General features: G+C 42.7%; 1 protein-coding gene across 2 annotated transcripts in view; it reads left to right on the top strand.

Moving 5' to 3' along the window:
* Positions 1–26464, top strand: part of HAUS2 (HAUS augmin like complex subunit 2) — a 38777-nt gene that overhangs the window by 7997 nt on the left and 4316 nt on the right. For both annotated transcript variants that reach the window (XM_029598650.1, XM_029598649.1), the window contains one exon: positions 20328–20460. In XM_029598650.1, the coding sequence (XP_029454510.1) occupies positions 20328–20460 (133 nt within the window). The remainder of the gene's footprint in view (positions 1–20327; positions 20461–26464) is intronic.

The raw sequence follows: 26464 nt of genomic DNA, 5'->3' as shown, positions 1-26464 counted from the left end.
GTACAGATCCCTGAGGCACTCCACTGTTTACCCTTTTCCACTGAGAAAACTGACCATTTAATCCTACTCTCTGTTCCCTGTCTTTTAACCAGTTTGTAATCCACGAAAGGACATCGCCTCCTATCCCATGACTTTTTAGTTTTCGTAGAAGCCTCTCATGAGGGACTTTGTCAAACGCCTTCTGAAAATCCAAATACACTACATCTACCGGTTCACCTTTATCCACATGTTTATTAACCCCTTCAAAAAAATGAAGCAGATTTGTTAGGCAAGACTTCCCTTGGGTAAATCCATGTTGACTGTGTTCCATTAAATCATGTCTTTCTATATGCTCTACGGTTTTGATCTTAAGAATAGTTTCCACTATTTTTCCCGGCACTGAAGTTGGGCTCACTGGTCTATAGTTACCCGGATCGCCCCTGGAGCCTTTTTTAAATATTGGGGTTACATTGGCCACCCTCCAGTCTTCAGGTACAATGGATGATTTTAAAGATAGGTTACAAATTTTAACTAATAGATCAGAAATTGCATTTTTGAGTTCCTTCAGTACTCTAGGATGCATACCATCCGGTCCAGGTGATTTGCTACTCTTTAGTTTGTCAATCTGGCCTACTACATCTTCCAGGTTCACAGTGATTTCGTTCAGTTCGTCTGACTCATCACCCCTGAAAACCATCTCCGGAACTGGTATCTCCCCAAAATCCTCATTAGTAAACACTGAGGCAATGAATTCATTTAGTCTTTCTGCAATGGCCTTATCTTCCCTAAGAGCCCCTTTAATCCCTCAGTCATCTAATGGTCCAACTGACTCCCTCACAGGTTTTTGCTTTGGATATATTTAAAAAAGTTTTTATTATGAGTTTTTGCCTCTATGGCCAACTTCATTTCAAATTCTCTCTTCGACTGTCTTATCAATGTTTTACACTTAGCTTGACAATGCTTATGTTTTATCCTATTTTCTTCAGATGGATCCTTCTTCCAATTTTTGAAGGATGTTTTTTTTGGCTAAAATAGCCTCTTTCACCTAACCTTTTAACCATGACGTAATCATTTTGCCTTCCTTCCACTTTTCTTAATGCGTGGAATACATATGGACTGCGCCTCTAGGATTGTATTTTTAAACAATGTCCAAGCCTGTTGAACACTTTTTTTTTTTTTTTTAAATTCTTTATTTATATTTTGCACAATACCTATTTTAATGCAATTAATACATATATTCAAAGTAACACTTGAATATTCTTAGGAGCAGGATAACTTCAATCTAATTGCCAATACATATTCAAACATAACATATATTCACCTAAACTCCTGTTACAAAACAAATGGGGAGCTTAAGTTGAGCAAATAAGTTTTACCATAATCTTAACTAACATACAGAACACGGAGTTTATTTCTATTGCTTATCCAATTTACCTGGTGTTCAAGAAAAATTAAGTGCTACTACTCTCCTTCTGCGTCTTGCACTCATCCAAAAATCTTTCTAAATGTTCTGGATCGTAATAAACAAATCTTTTCCCTTCTCTATGCATAACACATTTACACGGACATCTGATAATTATATTTATACCATATGTCCTTGCCAAATTGGCTAACATTATAAACTTTTTCCGTCTCTGCTGTGTTTCCTTAGAAACATCAGGGTAAACCCATATTTTTTGTCCCAGGTAGAGAGTGGCTCTATTTAACATAAACTTTTTTAACACTTTGTCTCTATCTGTTGATAGAGCAAATTTCACTAAGAGAGTGCCTCTTCTCTCTACCTGGGAACTAAATGAGGTCTCAATTAATTCGGTTACATTAAGAGATGTTTCTTGTACTACTGGGGGGGAACTTATACCCTGATCTTTATTTATGAAATAGACACTTACAACCACCGGTAATTTATCCAAGGGTATTTGTAGAATTTCAATAAAATAGTTTTTTTAATTGTTCTTGCAAGGATATCATTTTACATTTTGGGAAGTTTACCATCCTCAAATTCAAATATCTAATAGAATTTTCCAAATTCTCCACTTTTTTTAAAACTAACCCTTCACCTTGGATGATAGTAGACTGAACTTCCTTAATAGTGGCTATCTCATCCTCAACTTTTTTCAAGGTTGCCCCATAATTTGTAACAATAGGGTTTATATTCAGCAGGACTTCTTGCATGTCTTTAATATTTACATTGAGTTTCATTATATTATTTTGAAGTACAGACATTGCTTGCCATAACATTTCTAATGTCACAGATCTTTTATCAGGCATTGGTGTAAATAATAAGGCTTGAGGATTTTCCTGTTTCTGGTTTGAGGCAGACTCCATAGGGGGAGAGGCACTCACACCAGGTGTCTCATTACTTCGGTCAGGGCCAAATGTATTCCCCCTGACCGAAGACTCTCCCTGGGCAGGGGGAAGTTCTTCTCTTCTTCCCCTTTCATACACTTCCTTAAAGTCACAGCTCTCCTCAATCGGGCTCGACTGAAGAAACGATATACGTTCCATTGACGAGCCTATTGCTGTGGCAGTGGAAGCAGTCACAGGTGGTAATGGTGTAATTGGGGCCCCAGGACTAAGAGTCACATCTCCCATCAGAAGAGAAGTTTTCTCACCTACCCCTTCTGTTGCGGGAACCTCCGGGGTCACTGTCTCCGATGCCGGGTAGAAAGTAGTCAGCGTTATTTGCTTAGGGCTCGATCTGGCATGGGTTGAGGCTTCCTGCCTAATTTTACCCTTACGCTTTGTATGCGGCATAAGGAAAATCTGTCACTCCAAATCTTTACCAAAACAGAGCTGTAACTTCCCCCGACTTCTGTATTTTTCTTTATAATCCTTACGGAGGCTTAAACAGAGTCCAAGCTAGCGAGCTGGGCAGCCTCTCAGCCTTCGCCGGCCTAAGCCGGACCAAGCCGACGCGCCCCTTACGGAGCGCGCGGCTTAGGCAGCGTGCCGCGACGGCGGGGCGCCGCCTGCCTTTTGATTTTATAGGGCAAGGACCACCCTTCCGCCACTCACGTCACTCGGCTCCGCCCACTTTCACCATCCTGCGGTCAGCCGGGTCTCTCGGGCTGATTAGGGGTTCAAACACAGATATTCCGGGGGAACCACGCCAAGTGCAGGTAAAACTTGGGCCTCTCACCTCCTCCTTGGGCTCCCCCAAGCCTGTTGAACACTTTTAACCTTTGCAGCTGCACCTTTCAGTTTTTTTCTGACTATTTTCCTCATTTTCTCAAAGTTTCCCTTTTGAAAATTTAGTGTTAGAGCTGCAGATTTACTTATTGTCCCCCTTCCAGTTATTAGTTTAGTTTAAATTTGATCATGTTATGATCACTGTTGCCAAGTGGCCCCACCACCGTTACCTCTCTCACCAAATCCTGCGTTCCACTAAAAATTATATCTAAAATAGCTCCCTCTCTTGTTGGTTCCTGAACCAATTGCTCCATGAAGCAATCATTTATTACATCCAGGAACTTTGTCTCTAGCAAGTCCTAATGTTACATTTACCCAGTTAATATTGGGGTAATTGAAATCTCCCATTATTATTGCACTGCCAAATTGGTTTGCATCCCTGATTTCTCTTAGCATTTCATCACCTGTCTGACCATTTTGTCCAGGTGGACGGTAGTATACTCCTATCACTATACTCTTACCCAGCACACATGGGATTTCTACCCATATAGAGTTTACTGAGCATTTAGTCTCTTGTATGATCTTTATCCTGTTGGACTCTATACCCTCCTGGACATAAATTGCCACACCCCCACCAAGTTGATCCTCCCTATCATTGCGATATAATTTGTACCCTGATATAGCACTGTCCCATTAGTTATCTTCCTTCCACGAAGTCTCTCTGATGCCAATTATGTCAATCTCGTCATTCACTGCTATACACTCTAACTCTCCCATCTTACTTCTTAGACTTCTGGCATTGGCATACAGACATTTCAAAAGTGTGTTTTTTGTTTGTTTTAACAACCTGCTTTTCAGTTGTTTGGGATAATTCGGAAATCATTAGCTTTGGTGATTTTTTACATATAGGCATATGGACTATGTTTGCTTTTAATGGAACAACTATAACCATTCCCATCTGTCCAAGTCTGTGAAAACCCCTGACGATAGAGGGCTATAATTTATGTCCAATGATTTAACCAAATTCACCCCAATCTCTACTCCCAAGTATTTTACACTCTCCGTAGCTCACCTGAAGGGTAATTGGGCATGGAAGCCAGCCACCAACTTCCTCTGCAATGTTAGATTTAGTACCTCTGATTTATCCTCGTTGCCTTTAAATCCTGAAACAGCCCTGTACCCTCGCATTTCCTCTGAGAGATTTCAAAGATAGAGCTGGGTCAGTAAGTGTGAATAATAATCTGTAAATAATGTCAGATTGTATGATTGCTCCCCTCCCCAACCTGCAGGTTATTTCTAACATTTCAGCAAACGTTGAACAAGGGCAACCTTACCTTGTACACACCCCAACTTCAAAAACATTCAAATACCCCCCCACCCCCCCAACCTTAATACACGCTTAGGGCTGGTTGCACTCCAAGTATTGAAGTGGGTTCCCAACCCCATCCTATCCAGTACCTGAAACAGAAAAGGCCAATGAACTCTGTCAAATGCCTTCTCCATGTCTATTGTCAACAGGACTGCTGGAACTTGTTGCTGTTTTTACCCCTGCCAAATTAGATTTGCTACTCTTCTCATGTTATCTGCTGCTAATTTTCCCGGTGATTGATCACCGTGTATGAGTAAAGGTGCAAGATTGCACAACTGCAAAGCCAATATTTTCCATAGATTTTTTTAGATCCAGATTGATTAATCAGAAGGGCCAACAGGAGCTACAAAGAGTAGGATCTTGTCCCCCTTTCACCAAAACAGTTATCCCAGTCACATTTGCCCCCAGAGCTAACAATCCTTCTTCCTTCAAATAGTTAAACATGGCTGCTAGCGGTTTGGTCAGCACCTGCTTAAGTCATATAAAATTTGTTCGTGTAACATCTAGACCTGGGGCCTTGCCCCCCCTTTAATTCTGAAATCGCCTTTAACAATTCTTCTTCCCTAATTTTTATCATTCAATTTCCTAGCACCCAGACAGATGGATTCAGGACCAGTGGGTTATGCACCTCTAACAGCAGATGGAGACGGAGCAAACTGACGTCACAGTATATATACTCCTGCAGTGACAATAGCCTGCCAGTATTTTCCATCTCCAGCAGATGGTGAATGTGCACTTCACTACTGGGGATTGTGTCAAATTTTATAGGAGAAATAATAAGAGACTTTAATTAGCTCCGCTCTCCTGCGGTGATACCAAATGTCCCTCCCCCAGTTGAGAATTCCTGAGGTGATTTCTGTGGCCTTCAGATGAGGTCCAGTAGCTGTTTTCTCAGCTGGTGTTGACTTAGCGGATTAAAACAGCTGAAAGGCAATGGGTGTAGGAAGCAGAGTGTGGCGGTGACGGTGTATTCCCTCTCCCCCCCCGCAGCCAGAAACCGTCTCTGTACTCAGCTGGATAAGACTGAGCTCAGTTAAGTTGTGTGTGTTTGGGTTTTTTTTATATAGAGGAGAGAGACAGAGTAGAAGGTTAATTTGTAGGCCTTCCCCTTCTTCCAGTCTCTGTGCGCCGTTCCAAGGTTTGTTCCTACTCCCGTGGGAGGTAAGGGACTTGAGCAGCCTGGAGAAGAGACAGCTGAGGGGGGATGTGATAGAGGTCTTTAAGATCATGAGAAGTTTTGAACGAGTAGATGTGAATCGGTTATTTACACATTCGAATAATAAAAGAACTAGGGGGCATTCCATGAAGTTAACAAGTAGCACATTTAAGACTAATCAGAGAAAATTCTTTTTCACTCAGTGCACAATAAAGCTCTGGAATTTGTTGCCAGAGGATGTGGTTAGTGCAGTTAGTGTAGCAGGGTTCAAAAAAGGTTTGGATAAGTTCTTGGAGGAGACGTCCATTAACAGCTATTAATCAAGTTTACTTAGGGAATAGCCACTGCTATTAATTGCATCAGTAACATGGGATCTTCTTAGTGTTTGGGTAATTGCCAGGTTCTTGTGGCCTGGTTTGGCCTCTGTTGGAAACAGGATGCTGGGCTTGATGGACCCTTGGTCTGACCCAGCATGGCAATTTCTTATGTTCTTAATGGTGGGCTAGGCCCCACTGTTAGGGCTTCTTTTTTCTGTGCGCTGCATGGTAGGCAGCGGCGGCGTTTTCGCGCACCTTTTTTCTGTGCGTTCGGCTGCCCTCTTCAGGAGTGTCAGCGCATGCAAGTGTGTCTGGCTGTGCATCTGAATTGTGCACCCAGTTTCTTTTGGAAGCACCGTCTGTGCGCACAATCTGGGACACATTGGTTGTGCGCTTAAGTTTGGCGCGGTGAAAGTGCGCCTAGTTTTGCGACACTAGTTCTGGGACGCTTAAATTTTGTGCACATAAAATTTTGCAGAATGCATTCAGCTGGACGCACACCTTCTGTTAAGCATATTGATGGACTAATGGCACTTTTGGCCAAGAAACCTAAGCACCTTTCCTTCTGTGCTGCTTATATTCGGGCATCTCAGCCTGGAGTGCCCTCTAATTTTATATTGTATGTATTATTATGCTTTTAAGGATTTTATGTATTTCTTATCTTGTTTTACTCTATTTTTTTAAATGCTTTTAACTGTGCATTTGTTAACAAGTCTGTACACCGATGTGATGTTTTTATGAACGTCGGTATAAAAAAACCAATGAATAAATAATTTGTGCCAGCACTACTTAGAAGCTTGGGGAGAATTATCTACCTTCTGATTTTTACTAAGCCTGGTTCTTCCCAGCCTGATGAGTGCTTGGGTAAGGACTTGTCAGGAGGGACGCCTGACCTGGCAACTCCCTTAACTGGTTCATCACCAGAGGACAGTAGCTTAGTGGGCACAGCACAGATAACTCCTGGTTTTGGCATGGATCCTTTTGCCTTTTCTTGGGTAGAATTTTTTTTCAAGGATTACAGTCCTTTATTCAGGTGCAGTCCTTAGTCTCATCCAATCCTGTCAGGTCAGAATTACAGGTGGTGGCCTCTCACTCGTCTGGTAGTTCTGTTAAGCACCAAAGTACACCTAGATTGGCAGTAGGATAAAGATCCTGCATGAGACTAAATGTACAATCGAATCTTTATGGCTAGAAATCCCTTGTGTGTTGGGGAAGAGAATAGTGATAGGAGTATACTATTGTCCACCTGGCCAAAATGGTGAGATGGACAGTGAAATGCTAAGAGAAATTAGCAAAGCTAACTAAATTGGTAGTGCAGTAATAATGGGAGATTTCAATTGTCCCAATATTGACTGGGTAAGTGAAACATCAGGGCATGCTAGAGAGATAAAGTTCCTGGATGGAATAAATGACAGTTTTATGGAGCAACTGGTTCAAGGAGCAATTTTAGATCTAATTCTCAGAGGAGCACATGATTTGGTGAGAGAGGTAACGGTGGTGGGGCCGACTGGTAATAGTGATCATAATATGATCAAAATTGAATTAATGACTGGAAGGGGGACAGTATGTAAATCCCCCGGCTCTAGCGCTAAACTTTCAAAAGGAAAACTTTGATAAAATGAGAAAAAGTCAGGAAAAAAAACTGAAAGGTGCAGCTATAAAGGTAAAAAGTGTGCAACTGGTATGGACAGATCAAATGTGGAAAGATTAAACGATTTCTTTGCTTCAGTGTTTACTGAAGAGGATGTTGGAGAGATACCTGTTCCAGAGAAGGTTTTTCAGGGGTGACTATTCTGATCAACTGAACCAAATCATGGTGAACCTGGAAGATGTGGTAGGCGTGACTGACAAACTGAAGAGTAGTAAATCACCTGGACTAGATGGTATACACCCCAGGGTTCTGAAAGAACTATTGGTAAACATTTGTGACCTATCATTAAAATCATCTGATGTACCTGAAGTTTGGAAGATGGTCAATGTAACCCTATATTTAAAGGGATCCAGGGGTGATCAGGAACTACAGGCATGGTTTGATGGGACACAGCCAACAAGGATTTACTCAAGGGAAGTCTTCCCTCACAAATCTCCTACTTTTTTTTTTTTTTAAGGGGTGAATAAACATGTGGACAAAGGTGAACCGGTAGATGTGGTCTATTTGGATTTCCAGAAGGCATTTGACAAAGTCCCACATGAGAGGCTTCTAAGAAAACTAAAAAGTCATGGGATAGGAGGCGATGTCCTTTTGTGGATTGCAAGTTAGTTAAAAGATAGGAAACAGAGAATAGGACTAAATGGTCAGTTTTCACAGTGGAGTGCCTCAGGGATTTGTACTTTTTAATATATTTATAAATGATCTGGAAAGGAGTAGGATGAGTAAGGTGATCACATTTGTGGATGACACAAAATTATGCAGAGTAGTTAAATCTCAAGCAGATTGTGAGGAATTGCAGGAGTACTTTGTGAAACTGGAAGATTGGGCTTCCAAATGACAGATGAAGTTTAATGTGGACAAGTGCAAAGTGATGCATATAGGGAAAAATAATCCATGATGTTAGGTACCATATTAGGAGTTACCACCGAGGAAAGAGATCTAGGTTCATAGTGGATAATACATTGAAATCATCGACCCAGTGTGCTGTGGTAATCAAAAAAAGCAAACAATGCTTATTATTATTAGGACGGGAATGGAAAATACAGAGGTATGATGACATTCTCCATTTTATCTCTCCATAGTGAGACCACACCTTGAATAATGTGTGCAATTCTGGTTACCGCATCCAAAAAGGATATAGCTGCACTGGAGCAAGTGCAGAGAAGCGCAACCAAAATGATATGGGGCATGGAACAGCTGCCCTATGAGGAAAGGCTAAAGAAGTTAGGGCTGTTCAGTTTGGAGAAGAGACGACTGAAGGGGGGGCGGGGGAAATATGATAGAAGTCTACAAAATCATGAAAGGACTTGAACAAGTTAATGTAAATCGGTTATTTACTCTCTCAGATAATAGAAGGACCAGGGGGGCACTCCATGAAGTTAACAAGTAGCTCATTTAAAACAAATCGAAGAAAAGTCTTTTTCACTCAGTGCATAGTTAAACTCCCTTTATCAGCAGGAAGAGTCTGGATCCAGAAGAGTGGATATTGTCAGATGAGGCATTTCAGCTGCTAGTGGATCGCTGGGGCCTTCCGTTCCTAGACCTGTTGGCAATGTTTGGCAATGCGAAGGTTCCTCAGTTCTTCAGTTAGAAGAGATCCAAAGTTCTTGGATATCGATGCTCTCGTGTAGGACTAGCCGGAGGACAAGCTGCAGTATGCCTTTCCTCCATGGCCCATGTTGGGCAGAATTGTTCGGAGGATCGAGGGTCACAGAGGGATAGTGCCTTTGGTGGCACCAGATTGGCACAGGAGACCATTGTATGCAGATCTGTGAAGGCTCCTGGTAGACTTCCCGCCCCCCTCCGGTTTCTACCGCACAGGAATCTGTTACAGCAGGGACCAGTTCTTCATGAAGATCTGACTCAGTTTTCTCTTATGGTATGGTCCTTGAGAAGGCTCACTTGCTGAAGCGTGGATATTCTACTGCAGTGATTGCCAACTTACTATTAGCAAGAACGTTCTCCACATCTTTAGCCTATGTGCGGGTTTGGCGAGTGTTTTGAGGCTTGGTGTGAAGATCGATGAATGCTTCCTAATTCACAGGTCAATACAGTAAAGTGCGGCCACGATTACCCCACTCCTAACCCGCTTTCTACTCACTTTCCGGCCGCGTTAGCCCTTCCTGCGATACACAATCCCCTTTAACCGATTCTTACCGCTTCTTTAAATCACCGGGTAACCCCTTCCGCCCGTGGCATGTATATTAGATGTAAATGATTGAATTAGCTATTCCCGCCCATACAGTAAAGTGCGCCCCGACTATCGCTATTTTACCCTGCCGTTTTGCTGCGCGTTTAACCTGCTAACTTACCGCCTACCCTTACCCCTGCGTTAGAGGCAAGGGTAATGGTAGACGGCAAACTTTCCCCCAAAAGGAAACCTAAAATCCCCTCCTCCCGAAGCGACTCGACATTTACTTTTTGTTGCTTTCTTACTTTTTGTTGCTTTCAGCCCCTTCCCTTCTCTGCCGTCCTCCGGAGGGGGCAGCCGGCGGCGAAAGCAGCTTGCAGCGGTCCCCCCCGCGCAGGTCCCGGTTCTCCTGGCTCGGCCCTCATCTGCTTAAGGAAGAATCTTCCTTAAGCAATTCTGCCCAACATGGGCCATGGAGGAAAGGCATACTGCAGCTTGTCCTCCGGCTAGTCCTACACGAGAGCATCGATATCCAAGAACTTTGGATCTCATCTGCTTAAGGAAGAATCTTCCTTAAGCAGATGAGGGCCGAGCCAGGAGAACCGGGACCTGCGCGGGGGGGACCGCTGCAAGCTGCTTTCGCCGCCGGCTGCCCCCTCCGGAGGAAGGCAGAGAAGGTTGAAAGGGCTGAAAAGCAACAAAAGGTAAGTTGGCACATGTCGAGCCGCTTCGGGAGGAGGGGATTTTAGGTTTTTAGGTTTTCATGGGTTACAGTTAGGATCCACTTCCTGGTGCCTGTCATTTGAAATGACATTTGAAATGTCAGGTACCAGCACACCCAGGATACTGTATAGGCGCTGTATTAAGTGCCTATACAGTAAAATGGGTTGCGCGGGCCTAATGCTTCACAGACGCTTCTTGGACGTGGCTTGCATTTGCAAGCTATTTACATACAGTATCGAGCGGAGGTGAGCTGGACTGTGTGTGCGGCAAACGCAGGTGCGCCCAGCACTAACGCAGCTCTTCCTACCGCTCATTACTGTATTGGCCCTTCAGTTAAGATCCTGCTTATTTTGGAATTTTTGCAGGATGGATTGAATAAAGGCTTGGCCCTTAATTCCTTGAAGGTACAGGTAACGGCTTTTGCCTGGTTTCAGGGGTCAGGTGAATGGCAAATCCTTATGGGCTCATTCAGATGTGGTCCATTTCCTGAAAGGAGTGAAACATCCTCGTCCTCCCTTGTAGTTACTGGTACCCTTGTGGAGTCTTAATCTGGTTTTGAATTTTTTGGCGGCTCTACAATTTTTTTTTTTTTTTTTGTTTAAAGTTTTTATTAAACATAACAGAGTATACAGCGAACCATATACATCAAGGGTATTGTCAAAACAGTATAAACATAATATAGTGTCACAACATCATAACACTCATCTTATTGTGTATATATAGTAAGATATCCCATAAGTGACAAGAGCATGACTTATGTGGTTCACTTTTCCAGAATCCAACTTTTACAGCCTTTTCATCCCTATCCCTCCCCCTCCCCCTCCCCCCTGCCTCTTACACATGCAGCATACTCATGATTGTAAACCTGGGATACTGAGACTAAGTAATGATGTTATGGTCTAGTCGCGGCTCCCAGTCCATCTGCAAATGTATGATATCACTAAGAGGAAGTCTAAGCATCTGAGATTAGCGGTGTATATGGGTTTTATGTAGATTTCCAAGTCTGATAGGCTTGCCATGTCTTTTCAAATTTAAGTATACATTTGTGTTTATATGCTGTTATTTTAGACAAACATATTTTTTCTACCTTTTGTTGTATGACTGCTTTTGTTGGTGCACCAGTAGATTTCCACAATTTTGCTATTTCACAGCGAGTGGCCGTCATAATATAATATAATGTACCAATCTATTGTTCTCTTCCGAGATCCCTGTAATTTTAATGCCTAGTAGCGCCTGGCCTGGTATAATATTAGTTATACCCTGGATCATTTCTCCCAGCCATTGAGTCATCCCCTGCCACACCCCTTTCATGATTGGGCAGTCCCACCACATGTGGAAAAATGTGCCTTCAGCCTCGCAATTCCGCCAGCACTTATCGGAAGTCCTTGGCATAAATGTTTGTAATTTTTGGGGGTACATATACCATCAGTATAGCAACTTGTAGGAGTTTTCAATGAGAGAGGTGGCAATGTACCCCTTACCTAAATTCTGAAAAATACCCTTCCATTCCTGGGGAGACCACACTAGTTGGAGATCTCTCTCCCATGCCCTCTGATGTGCTGCATTGACCTCTGCAAACGGTCCTAGCAAATGATATAACACAGAGAGTACGTTCTTGGACATATCCACCTTTCTGCATAGCTTTTCAAATTCAGACATGCCCAGTTGTAAATGGGTGCCAATCATAATGGCTCGAGCAAAGTGGCATAATTGTGAGTAAGGGAAAGATGTCAAATCAGGTAAATCAAATTGCCTCTGTAAGTCTGAAAATGAGCGCAGTCCCTGCGGTCCCCAGAGTTGCTCCCAGGTCCAAATCCCCTTAAGCTTCCACGTTTGAAATGCCGAATTCTCAGAACCAGGCCGGAATGCTTTATTGGCATAGAGGCTGGTACTAGCATGATATTTCCTCTGTCCCAGTAATCGAGTCCCAAATTGTTGCCACAATTCTAGGGATATGAGAATAGATGGGGAAGCTTGGACCCTGGCTCAACAATCCACATCCCCCTTGGTTGCCACGATAGGCTGCGTAGCTGAACGTGCCCAAGTATTTCCTGATTAATTTGCACCCATGTTTGGGTTGTCGCATTTTTTATGCCAGTCTACCAATTTCTTAAACTGGGCTGCCCAATAATACCTAGAGATCTCTGGAACATTGAGTCCACCTTGACCCTTGGGTTTTAAAAGAACCCACCGTGCCACCCTCAGTCTCCGTCCTGCCCAGATAAAAGCCATCCAGTCCTCTGCCATAGATGTAAGTGCGATGGTGAGATCTTAGTGGGTAATGTCTGGAAAAGGAGCTTTGGAAGTAATACCATTTTTAATACTGCCATTCGACCCATGTAGGATATATGATAGCAGCTCCATGCCTCCATATTTTTAGTTAATTTATTCCATAAGGGGATATAGTTTATGGAAAATAGATCTTGTGTAGCACTAAGTTGCACCCCTAAATATTTAATTTGCGATTTTACCCATTTAAATTGAAACAGCCTTTGTAAGTGATTAACCTCTCGGGATGGGATATTAGTATCTCGGACTTCTCCCAGTTGACTCGGAATCCTTATACTCTGCTAAAAGCCTCCATTTCTTTGGTCAGATTTGTGAGTGATAATTCAGGGTTGGTAAGCATAATTAAAATATCTGCGAATAGAGAAATTTTGGAGGAAAATCCGTCCCACGGTCAACCCCTTAATGGCAGCATTGTGTCTAACATTAATCGCAAAGGGTTCTAAGAAAAGGGCGAATAGCAACAGTGATAAGGGGCAGCCCTGCCTAGTTCCTCTGCCCACCGTGAAAGTTGGCGAATAGCCACCATTAATCTTAAGGTATGCCAAAAGGAGTATTGTATAACTGACGAAGTCATTGAAGATAAGGGGCTCCAAATCCCATTCTCTTCATAGTGTGAAAGAGGTATGGCCAGTGCACCATACCGAATGCCTCTTCGGCATCTATGGATATCGCAATGGTGGGGATACTATATTTTTTTGCATACCAAATATTGTCCAAACTTTTATGGACATTGTCTGCCGTAGTTCTCCCAGGGATGAGCCCCACTTTGTCAGGGTGTACTAGCTGGGCTATGAAATAATTTAAGCAGTTTGCAAGGATTTTCGCTAGTAGTTTAACATCAATATTCAAGAGGGAGATGGACCTATAGGAGCCGCAGATTGCAGGATCTCTGCCCGGTTTCACCAATATGGTGATCCCTGCTGTGTTAGCTTGTGTCGACAGGTTAGTGCCCGTTCTCAAAGAGTTAAAGAAATTCAGAAGCACTGGTGCCAACACTGTGGAATATTGTTTATAAAATCGAGGTGTGTAGCCATCGAGTCCCGGTAATTTACCGGGTTTTAAAGTCTTGATGGCTTCATGTATTTCCCCCAAAGTGATGTCTTTATCTAAAAATTGCCATTGGGAGTTTGTTAGCTCAAGTAGTGGAATATCTGACAAGTAATCAGCTATTTCCCCCACCACAATGGTCGGATCCAAGCTATAAAGCTGAGCATAAAATTGATGAAACCTTTGTCGAATGGAGATATTTATCAGTTAAGAGGGCACCCTCTATGCTTTTAATCTTTGGAATAGTAGCTTGCGCTTGCCTACGCTTAATCACTTTTGCCAAATATTTCCCTGCTTTCTTCCCCCCTTCGAAGAACTTTGTTGTGTTGTGTTCAAGTTGGTGCACAATCAACGCCGAATCAAGTGCAGCTTTCTTATCCCGCATCTCCTGGATATTCTGCCTTAACCGATATTGGGTATTATCCCTTGTATGTATTTTCTAGGTGGTGTAATTGAGTTAGCAAGCGATGCAGTTCCTCCTCCCTCTGTTTTTTTTAACAAACTAGGCTCTAGCAATAAAAGTCTCCCTTAGAACACTTTATAAACATTCCCAAACGTTCCCCATGTTAAGTGTCCCCGGTATCATTGAAACGCAGATATTCTTGGATTTCCTTAGTTATCTGACTCTGAAACTCTTTGTCTTCTAACAATGAGTCATTGAATCTCCAGTACTGATGACCCCTATCGTAATTTTGTAATTGCAGTTGAAACCAAATTGGTGCATGGTCTGACCAAACTATTGGTTCAATTTCTACTGCTCAACTGCATTTATTCTTGTTTTGCCTATCAGGAACATATCTAAACGAGAGTTACAGTCATGTGGATGTGAATAAAAGGAGTAAAATCTGGATGTCGGATATCGGGACTGCCACATGTCGATCCCTGATATAAGTATGATTAAATTTTTGAGGGTCTGTCTAGTTCGTGTGGAATCTGTACTGGTTCCTGTGGAATTTTCAAGGTGGGGGTTTAACGTTGTGTTAAAATCACCACCGAGGATCACACTCCCCTCTACCTTGTCAGCAATCGTAGTGTATAGGGCGGTATAGAAGGCCTCCTTTTGTGAAGTCGGGCCATAGACAGTAATAAGTGTCATTAGTTCTCTCCCTAACTTCACTCTGAGTAATATATAGCGGCCATACGGGTCCGGATAGGAACTCACCAATTCAAAGTGAAGATCTTTATGAATTAAAATTCCCATTCCCACGTATTTAGCAACTGTTGTCGCCGCTGCCCAATACTGGTGAGGGTATTTATCGGATCTCATCAATCCCTCATGTCTTTTTCTAAGATGCGTTTCCTGAAGGTAAATCACATCAGCATTTAATTGGCCCAGCTCTTGAAACAGAAACCATCTTTTATGACCCGAGTTTAATCCCTTAACATTAAGGGATACGAATTTAACTGTCATAAAACCGCTGTACCGTCCCCCTCATAATCTCAGGATGCATAACCAGATGAACCCTCAGCTGTACATCTGGACTGTATGCCAGTCAGGCCCTGATGATATTTAAATTTCTGGACCCGTCTAGCCGCTGTATGGACTGGCTCAGAATAAAGACAGATCTCCTTTTTCTCCTCGCTATGGAAATGCTTATACATGAATAGAGACTAATTACCCTTCCCCCCCCCCCCCCCCCCCCCCCAACCACCTGGGAAAGTTCCAGTCATTCCCAGTAACTACAGGAGGAAGAACCCATGCTGAGAAACGGAGCCTCCCGTGCCCCAGGAGCAGCTAAGAAGAAATTACCGTACAATATTTTGATGAACTCTGATTAATAAGACCCTGCAAAAAAGGGAAAATAGAAAAATTATGATCATTGAATGTTCTCATGAGGTCCATAGCGTGACCATCTGACGCAACCAGGTCGAAGAATCTTGGTTATTATTCAAGCAATCTCGGACAGGCTGAGTAGTTCATGTGGGTATAGTATCTCTTGTTTCATCACTGTTATTCCTCTGGAGTCTGTGACCGCCTTTAGTGATGTGTTGCCAAAATGGGGTCTCAGGTCTAAGACCTGTAGATGCAATATTGGTGTGTGTGTGTAGGTAGCTCCACTGCCAGCCCTGCCTCCTTCAATGCTTGCGCTGCCTCTTCCAGCATGCGGGTCCTGTACGATTTCCCTTCAAGCTGGAACCACAGGCCGAAGGGCAATAGCCATCTGTATTTGACCTTCGCAGCAGTCAATGCAGTAGTGACAGGTCTGAAGTCTAGTCTCTTCCATAATGTAGTAGCTGCTAAGTCCGCATAGATAGCTATCCTGCCCATTGCCAGGATCGTTGTTTCTTTGCTGCAGTTGCTATTTTTTCTTTAAGGGCAAAAGAATGAAAGCAAACAATGATACCCCGAGGCTCATTCCCTAGCTTGGGCCCGAGAGATCTGTGAGCCCGTTCAATCTGTGTGCAGGGCTGGGTGTGCTCGCTGGCTGCGTCCGCCTCTCCAAGTAGCATGTTGCAAAATTTTTGGATCACTGATACACAATTTGCATAGTCCTCCCTCTCAGGGATGCCTTTGAAGCTCAAATTACAGCGCCTGGACCTGTTCTCTAAGTCCTCAATTTTATCTGCTAAGTCAGCGTGATTAGATTGCATGTCTTTCAGACCTTTTTTTCTGGTTTTTCCACTGTTCCTCATGGTCGTCGAGTCTAGTATCAGTGTCGTCTATTCTACGGCCTAACTCCACGCATTCTTCGAATTTCCTGTAGCGTGGCAGAGATCTCCATTTTGGAATTTTTAATATCTTAGCGCAGTTCAGTGAACCAAGAGCGCAGTTCAGCTCGAGATGGGGGCTCCGATTCCGACCTCCTCGTGTCTCCTCCGCCATCTCCTGACTCCTCAGTGTCATCTTCTGCCTCAATCTTGTGCCCATCGGGGTCTAAATCTTCCCCGCTTTTATTATAGGAATATTTCTTGAAGTCGACCGTTTTTGTTGGGGTTTTTTTCGCCGCCGTGACCAGGGACTGTTCCGCTTCCAAGACCTTCGTGCCTATCTGTAAATCGCTTGGGTAATCACACGTTTTGCCCCGGTGGACAAGGAGCTCCGCTCTAGGTGACCAGCATGGGAAGTGACGTCACTTCCTTTCCCGGCAGCTCTACGTTTTGACTGATGCATAGCTTTTCCTTTCAGTTACTGACCAACGGTGTTTCTGGTGGCGATACGTTCAGCGCGTCAAATTTCCAAGCTGCAGTCCTTCTCTTGCTGGGAGCCGTTCCTTTGGTGATTCCAGGGGTGATACAGCTGTATACTGTTACTTTTGGCAAAAAAGAAGGAACATCAGATTTTCACTTGAATCAATCCATTTCCCTGCTGACTCTGGATAGGAAAGAGATGCGGAGGAATATCGCCTGTTGCGGCCTTGGATGTCAAGAGGTATCTAGAGGTTTCTAAACCTTTCCTTGTTTGACCTTCATGATGGAGGTAAACAGGGCTACAATAGCTCGCTGGATAAAGGAGGTAGTCATGGCCACACATGTTGCTGCTGAAAAGCTATTGCCTATGCAGATTAGGACTCATTCCACTAGAGCTCAGGCAGTGTCATGGGCGGAGGTTAGATTGTTGTCTCCCTTTGACATTTGCCGAGCTGCGACGTGGTCCTCCTTATACACCTTTTTCAGGTATTATCATCTGGATGTGCAGGCCTAGGAGGATGCAGCCTTTGCACGTGTGGTTTTGATTGGACCGTGGGCAGCTTCCCACCCTGTTTGGCAGTAGCTTGGGTACATCCCACTGGTCCTGAATTCATCTGTCTGGGTGTTAGGAAATGAGAAATTACTACTTAACTGATAATTTCCTTTTCCTTAAACTAGACAGATGGATTCGGCTTCCTACCCTTGGATGCCGAATGATTGTGTTATGGTCCTCCTAAGTGGCTCTGGGTTTCTGGTAAGTGTTAATCCAGTCCCTAGACTAGTGTTAATACATTCTTTGCCTGAGATCAGTGTTTCCTGTTTGAGTACTGAAATGGTTATCTGTTATTAATCAAGTTTTTGCTAGTCTGTTGTTAGTTGGCTTTTGAAGAAAATACTAGTAGGCTGATGTCACTGCAGTATATATATATTGTGACGTCAGTTTGCTCCATCTCCTGGTAGAGGTGCATAACCCACTGGTCCTGGATCCAGTGTATTATCCACAACGACTCTAAGATCCTTTTTCCAAGTGGTGTCTCTTAATTGTGTACCTATAATTTGGATTGTTTTTCCTTCATGTGCATCACTTAGCACTTATCCACTTTAAAGTTCATCTGCCATTTAGAAGCCCAGTTCTCCAGTTTTGCAAGGTCATTCTTTTGTTCCTCACAGTCTGCTCATGTTTTAAAATGTTTGAATATTTTTTTTCCCATAGATAAGTAGGCTGAGTTAGCCATGCTGTCTCTGTAATGGTGCCAGGAGGTCGTCCCAATCTTAGATAAAAGTCTTCATAAAAGACCTGACCCTGAAGATGATTTTTCTGTTAGCAATCTGTTCAGCAAGAAGGATTTCAGTTTTACAGGCTCCATCTTGTAGGAATCTCTACCTCACTTTTTCTAGGGAAAAAAATCACAATTAGGCCAGAACCTTCATTTCTGCCAAAGGTGGTGTCGAGTTCATCTAAACCAGATAGTATCCTTACCTGGATTCAAAAAGTCAGATTGTGTGGGCCAAAAAAGGTGCTACAAATTCTTGGATGTGAGGCAGGCCCTCTGATACTGCCTGAAAGCTACGAATCCCTTTCATAGATCGATTAGGCATTTTGTTTAGTTTGCAGGCTAGATCAAGGAAGCAATTGCCACAACATATATAATAAAACATAAAACAGTTCCAGCAGGGTTAAAGGCATTCTCCACCAGGGTACAGGTGACATCCTGGGCAGAATACAGGTTAGTGGCACCAGTGGATATCTGTAAGGCAGCAACATAGGCATCCTTATACTCATTCACCAAATAGTACAAGCTAAACCTGCAGATAAAAAGGGACACTGCCTTTGCTATGGGGATTATAGAAACAGCCCTGGGATATTCCTACCTGGGATAGTTACTGCTTAGGTATATCCCACATGTCTGGACTGGTCTGACGGGATGATAATGAAGGTTAAATTAGGTCTTTATCTGCTAAATTCCTTTTCCTCGAGTACTGCCAGACCAGTCTAAAAACCCACCCAAATAAGGATATCACAATCATTATTCAGCTAAAATCTAGCTGTATAAAAAAGGTGTTCTGGGGCCGTAACCAGGAGGAGCTTCTTATCCAGCTAACGAAACCAGATAAGTAGTGATATTCAAAGTTATTCAGCTAAGGTAACCAGCTAACTTTTAGACCTGCTATTGAGTAGGTCTAAAGTTAGCCAGTTATTGTATCCAACAAACTTTAAACTTCTTCTCTGGATATAGTCACCAACATGGGGACACTGCTATATAATCCCAGGTATTTATTATCCACCTATAGCAGTTGTCTGCCACAGGCGGATAATAAATATTTTAATAATAAATACAAAATTCATCAATACGCCTTCCTGGTAACTCATGTCCCTGTCCCCATTCCGTCATCCTTCTTAAATGCCATCCAGATCCAGAAGAATACTGGCAAACAGAATGGAACTATATGAGCATCCCAATCAACCATTTCATTCAAAACCCAAATATTGCACCTCCAGGCTTTGACATTCTGTGACATGCTAATGTGCACATCTCCTCCATAAATGGCAAATTAAGGACAAGTCATTGTGTAATTTGTAGCCATACAACACACATTGTGGACTATAGAGTGAGCTACTGTATTCTGATCCTTCAATGGGGGAATGGCAAAAAATATAGCAACTTTCTCCTGAAGCTCTTATGTGGCTGGTGGACCGTGACATTGATATTTAATTTCTTAATGTATTACCATATGCAAGAATAGCATAGAAATTTGTTATATTATAAATTTGGACCAGGGGAAACTATATGTATGTGTGATATAACCTCAGGTATTCTTGCTAGCATGATTTGCTTCAAAGGGACAGTAGGAAATTGTATGGAAGATATTTCTAAAAGCTGAAATGGAGTGAAATTTTTATCTTTTCACAGATTAGGTATTTTTGCCAAGTACATATCTTAAACATTTTGTACAATAGGAGGTCGATATTCAAAAGCCATTTAGACTGATGATAAAGTGTGAGCATGCATCTCTTTTTTTTTTTTTTTTTTTGAACTGTCTCTGCTTTTGGCTAATTAAGATGCCCCATTTGATTTATACTGTAGTGCTTGTTGGCGCATAAAGACAGAAAATGTTACTGCCATTCCTTTCTCTGTAGTTCCATAGTGTCATTTCCTCAGTGCCTTTTCTTTTCAATTTTTATTTCAACCAGGATGGATGTAGTACATACTCCTGATAAAGCGGAGTCACATTGAAGGTTCAGAAAACAGTAAATTATGGGTTAATTTCTCTTTAACAATTACAGAACAAATAATGGTCTGCTGTGATGGCATTTTTAGTATGCATAAGCTCCATTTAGCAGTCTGGCACCTATGCCCAAGGACATGCATTGTCACAGTTTCTCTTTCTCTCCTGATTTGGTATAGGTCAGAAATGCCAAGCCCTGCAAGCGATGAACAGCCACCTGGAGGCTGTTCTGAAGGAGAAGAGGATGCTGAGGCAGAGGCTGGCACGACCCTTGTGTCAGGAGAACCTGGCTATTGAGGCTGCCTATCACAGGTAATGGGAGAATCTGCTGCTCATGTGCTGAAAACAAAGTATAGAGCTAGTGGCTTCCTTCTCCTGGCACATGTAAGCTGGTACTTTTATATTCATGAAATAACTTATTAAAATTAGCAAATAATGTGGTCCACAATCTCTTGTTGTCAGCTGATCCAGAGAGAGTTTCTGCTGCTGGAGTCTTAATCATTTGCTCTTGAGATAAATGACCAACCATATGAAAGGAGACATAGTGAGCTACATAATGTGGTCAATGCTTTGAGGCTTCTAATCCAAAGGTATTTCCATGGATTAAATGTATTATGGTACCCATGGAAATGGGCTGTTTGGTTATTGCCCACCCTGACGTGGATACAAGTACCTACATATGACAGGGTACATGCTTTTACTGTGTATTTTTGTATGCATTACCGAGTTTGAAGGGAGGCAACTACAACTTATAGTTTTGCCCTTAAAAAGTATACATACAAAAAATGGCTGCAAATTTTGTGGGTACTTTTGAGGTCAATTATCAAAGCAAAATTACCCATATAGTTTACTTATATTATTGAGGCAAAACCCACAGGTAAAAAATTACCCCCACAGGGTTTCCCAGATCGTGGATAATTGTTTGCCCATATGTTTTTAGGTGAGGTGTCAGAACCCTGCAACTGATTCCACCCCATCCCACCTCCCCTTCAGTTGTCTGTTTTGGACTGTAGGATAATGATAGTTGTTTCTTATTGTCAGTTCATCTTATGTCAACACCTTTGTACATACAGGGCCAGATTTACAAAGGCTTTTCTCCCATTCAGTACGGTGCGCTCAGGCCGAGCAACAGTTAGCCCCCGTTTGGACGTGCGTTTTTGACGCGCTATTATTACCCCTTATACAGAAAGGGGTAATAATAGCACGTGGAAAACGTGTGCCGTGCCCAACCCCCCCCCCAAAAAAAACAAAAAACCTAATGGCGTGTTCTGCATGCATATTGATGAGCCTATTAGTTAGTCCCGCTCGATACAGAAAGTAAAATGTGCAGCCAAGCTGCACATTTTACTCTCAGAAATTATTAATTTCGGCTGGCACCAGGAAAGTGTACAGAAAAGCAGAAAAAAATGCTTTTCTGTACACCCTCTGACTTAATATCATAGCGATATTAAGTAGGAGGCCCCAAAAATAAAAAAATCTGCCCGCGGGTTGGAAAACGGACGCTCAATTTTGCCGGCATCCTTGTTCTGAACCTGTGGCTGTCAGCGGGTTTGACAACAGAGGCCGGTAAAATTAAGTATCGGCTGTCAAACCCGCTGACAGCCACCGCCTCCTTATTAGCACAGGCCCTCATTTGCATACTGAATCGCGTGCCCAGAAGAGTAGGCGCTCGCCTTGGAGCGCCGGCTCTCCCAAGCGGTTTACTGAATCGGCCTGATTGTTTGTTTGTCTGGGGGGAGGAGCTTAGAGAATCAAGCCCAAAGTCTTATGCAATTAAATATGAGATCATACCTGTAGGCTAAAAACAATACATATTTTTGGTTTTCCTTTTATGAAAATTCTCAGTTTAAAAAAAAAAAGGCTGATGAAGAAATTTAGTTAGATGAAAAAAGTCTGTGAAGCATGATCTAAGTAAGGAGGCTGAATATGTTGTGGCAGGCTTCCTACTACAAGTGATAGTCCTGGGGGAATTCTGTGCAAACTTTCCCTCCTGTGCAGCTGCGCAGAATTTGGCAGGCCTTGGTGTGCCGTCAGCAAAGCGAGCCACAAACAGAGGCCATCCTGCTCGTGGCAAAGATGAAGCAGTCTCTGGTGAGTGTGTGTTATTGTTTGGTGTGGTTGTGAACCCCTGGGGTGTAGTGAGAGTTGGCTCCACCCACAGGGAGGAGCCCTGTGGGGATTCACTATGACTGGCAATAGCCTCAAGAGACAGACAATAGGAAGTATACTTTATTAAACAGGAAAGTAGATATCCCACTAGATGGGTGTAGACTCAGTCCGGAGTGAGGTGGTGAGATGCTGATACTCCTGGTAATGGTCCGCAGAGCGGGGTACACCAGCGCAGCTCCTCTGGAGTGGAGATGCTTCTAGTTGTGATCCGGTAGTGGCCCGCAGCGCGGGGTACGCTGTGAATCGGTTGTGATGAGAGAGAAGCACTCGTAGTAGAGGAGCAGGAAGATGATGGCACTCACTATAGAAGCGATGGCAGGTAACAGAACTCTGTAGTGGCCCAAGGAACGGGGTACACCGGAGATCTTGTCACTGAAGTGGTAGATGATGGTACTCATAGACTGAAGAGACGATTCCTGTAGGCAGATGGCTCTCCGAGGAACAGATAGCCAGAGCACAATAGGCCCCCGAAGAGCGTGTACCTTAGTCCAGTATCAGTAGTCAGGAACGAAGAGAGTTCTCCATAGGAGTGGAATCAGTCCAGAAGGAAGTCCTTGCTAACTCGTTGGAAGTTGCAGGTTTAAATACCTCTTGGCAGGTGACATCACTGGGAGGCATGCCCCTGAGGTTTCCACCATGATGAAAATAAGAAGGGGCTGGTGCGCGCGCTAGGTAACTCCAATTCCAAGATGGCATCTGGGATCGCCCACGCTGTCCCAGGGATGCCGAGGAGAGCGGCGTTTGCAGGCTAAGACCGAGACTGTCTTGGAAATCACTGGAGCAGAGGTCGCAGCCGTCTGCGACCAACAGGCGCAACAGTGTGTGTGCGTGACTGCAAGCCTGGGGGATGAGAGAGAGCATGTGTGAGGGTGTATGTATGTGTAAGAAAGAGAGCCTGTGTGAGACAGGGAAACATAGGTAGTCTGTGTGCATGTATCTCAGACAAGATCCATGTCCCCTATCATTTAAGAAAAAACTCAAAACATGGCTCTTCAAACTTGCATTCCCAGAATAAGGACTTCTGCTCATTTTCCCAGAATTGATGACTTCCGCGCACACCATGTCCATTCTGACCAACACACTGCACCAGGTCTTTATAGTTGTCCCTCATTCTTGGGGTCCAATCTAATGCTCGAACTTTTATCTCCTATAGATCATGATGCACCCCGGTAGCTAGACTCCATTTCCTGACTATTGCTGCCTTCAGATGCATACCTTGCTATCTAAAATCTTGTTAATCAGATTCATTAAGTATTTACTCTAATTAGGAACTTGTTAATTTCAGACTTATTAAGTACTTATCATTTTCTGTTCGAAAATATTTATTTATATATTAACTATGTTGAGCATTGCCTTTTGTCATTGTTTGCACCGGGCAAGTTCTTAGCCTTGGTTTGGTTTGGCACCGGGCAAGTTCTTAGCCTTGGTTTCTTAAGCAGTTTCTTGTCTCCCACATTGTTCCATGTAACGCTCTTATGCAAAGTTTTTTGTTCTCTGTAAACCGGTGTGATTTGTAGTTTTGTACAGGAATATCTGTATATAAAAGTCAAAAATAAATGTATGCGTGCGAAAGGGAGCCTGTATGAGGGGGTGTGTATGTGCACTAGAGAGAGGGAGTGTATGGGAATGGAGATAGTGTGGACAGGATTGAGCCTAGAGGGGGAGGGGAGAGATAGTGGCAGGTGAAGGAGTTGGGGCCTGAGAGGGCAAAATGGCCAGGGGATTAAGGAGAGTGCGTGGAAAGGACACTCTTACAGTGAACTTCTAGGAAATTCTGCTCAAAATATTTAAAACTTTGCATCTTTAAGTAATAACTTTTTTCTATATTACATTTTAAATTAATTACTTACTTAAAGACTGTCATGCATATTGTGTTATTTTGACCAGTATAAATTATGCAGAATTTTATGTTTGTGTGTGCAGAATTGTAAATTTATTTTTGCACAGAATTCCCCCAGGAGTAAATTGAGGCACTAATTTAACCTGCTCAAATTTTACATCTATGTGAATATGCTTAGATGTCTCTTACACACTTCACTTATTAGATTTGGGCTTTGGTAGCATTTGCTTATGCCAATTTTCACAGCAAAGAAAAAATTTTTAAAACATTGTTTAGCACTACATTTTCATTCATCTGTTGCATGAACGTTCCACATTGGGGTAAATGATTTGAGACCTTGTGACGCAACTTTTTACCATGCTGAGCTTTTTTTGCCTTGGATATCCCACAATACCATTAATATGAGAACTTTTTTTTTTTTTAACATATTGCACTCTTATTTATGCAGTCATTGATAGTCCATATTTTCTATTTTTTAGACTCCATTTTACAAGAGGTTTTATTTATTTTTTTTAACAGAGTAGATGACTTTCAGTTATGGCTGCCTGCTTATCAGATGCAGGGGGCTGAAGCTCCTGAAAGTTTCCCCTCAGACTAGCTTTACTGAATGTATATTGCATATTGATCTGACAGCCAGATAGACTACAATTTTCTTGTAATTTCTGCATATCAGGTGTTAAGATCTAAGTTTGTCAGGAGGGATATAAGTACAAAAGCATCGTATGGCACCCATGATAGCATGAAGGCCGGTGAGCCTAATATGGTAGCTGTGGAAGACAGAAAACATTATGGCCTATATATTGGGGGCAATGCTGCAATAGATCTCAAAAAGGAGTTTCTGCTGCCTTAGACAAATGTTTTATTAAACTTCAGCCAGCAATGGAGGAAATAAAGGAAAGAGTAGAGAGTTCTACCAAATGGATAGAAGGTGAAGAACAGCAGATCTCAGGCCAAGAAATTAGAATGATTCAGGCAGAGCAGCAGATTACTGCACCACAGACCAGGAACGCACAACTCTTTGAGCAGCTCAGCAATCAAGAAAATAGGAATCTCAGGAATAAACTGCACATTATCTGTCTCCTAGAATCAGAAGCAGACTTATCTGGTTTAATTGAAAAATGTTTTCTGCGCAAGGTTGGCCTTGTGCCAGAGAACCGGCCTACCCGTGAGCATGTTTATTGTATTGGTGCATAGAGAGACTGAGGCCTGTGATACCAAAAATTCTCAACTGATCACATAAAGTTAAAATCGTTCATACCTACCAGAGGGCCGAAACGCTGACCTACAATGGTAGCAAATTATTACTTTTTAATGATTTATTCAGTGCATGTGGTGGCTATGTGCAAGGAAACGGGGCTAGTTTGCTCAGCAATGCACCAGAAGAGAGTAAAATTTGCTTTAACCTACCTGGTCAAGCTTAGAGTGCAGCATGATGGAATCAAGTGGATCTTCATGATTAAAACTAAAATGTAGCAAATAGTGTGGTTCGCAACCTCTTGCTGCCAGCTGATCAGAAAGAGTTTCTAGTTTTATCATTTGCCCTTAAGATAAACAGCCAACCGTATAAAAGGAGACACAGAGTGAGTGTACATAATGTGGACAGTATTACCCATGAACATGGGTAAATAGTCTGCAAAAGCAAATGTATTGTGGTGGGATGTTTTCTCAACTTGGCGTTTGTGGAGCCTGAAGTTATTACAGTTATTAGGAAATACAGCATTTCTTCCAGATATGGAACATAAACAACTTTTCCAAGCCTGGTTACAGAGGGGTATAAAATTTGTGGTCATCTGTATGCAAATAAGTTTGTTTGCAAAACTTTTTTGCTACTTCAGTCTCGATATGATTTGCCCAGTCTCCAAGGACAAGCAGGATGGTAGTCCTCACACATGGATGACATCATCAGATGGAGCCCGGCACAGAAAACTCTTGTCAAAGTTTCTAGAAATGTTTCTGATGGGTGCTCCAGCATTACCATCTCTCAAGATGGAGTCCACAGAAGTAAAGTTGCTAACTACCACCAACTTCAGATTACTTTTAGCTCCTCTGACCCATTTAATCACCTAGAATAAGGTTTCTAGGTACCAGAATTATAGAATATGTATAAAATCTAGCCCATACAAGTTACATTGCAGCTTAAAAACAAACAAAAAATAGAGAAAATGCAGTTCCCAAGAAATGTGTACTTCATACCATTTCTTGGGAACTGCAGTTGACACCTAATGCAAGATCTCCTTGCTTCTGTTGATACTGTATCTCTCTTTTCTGGTCTTCAGGGCAATTGTATATTTGTATGCTCTCTTAGCT

The sequence above is a fragment of the Rhinatrema bivittatum genome, chromosome 4 (assembly GCF_901001135.1).
Source record: "Rhinatrema bivittatum chromosome 4, aRhiBiv1.1, whole genome shotgun sequence".
NCBI lineage: Eukaryota > Metazoa > Chordata > Amphibia > Gymnophiona > Rhinatrematidae > Rhinatrema > Rhinatrema bivittatum.
Note: the sequence above shows the minus strand (reverse complement) of the source record. Positions and strands in the feature narration are given on the sequence as shown.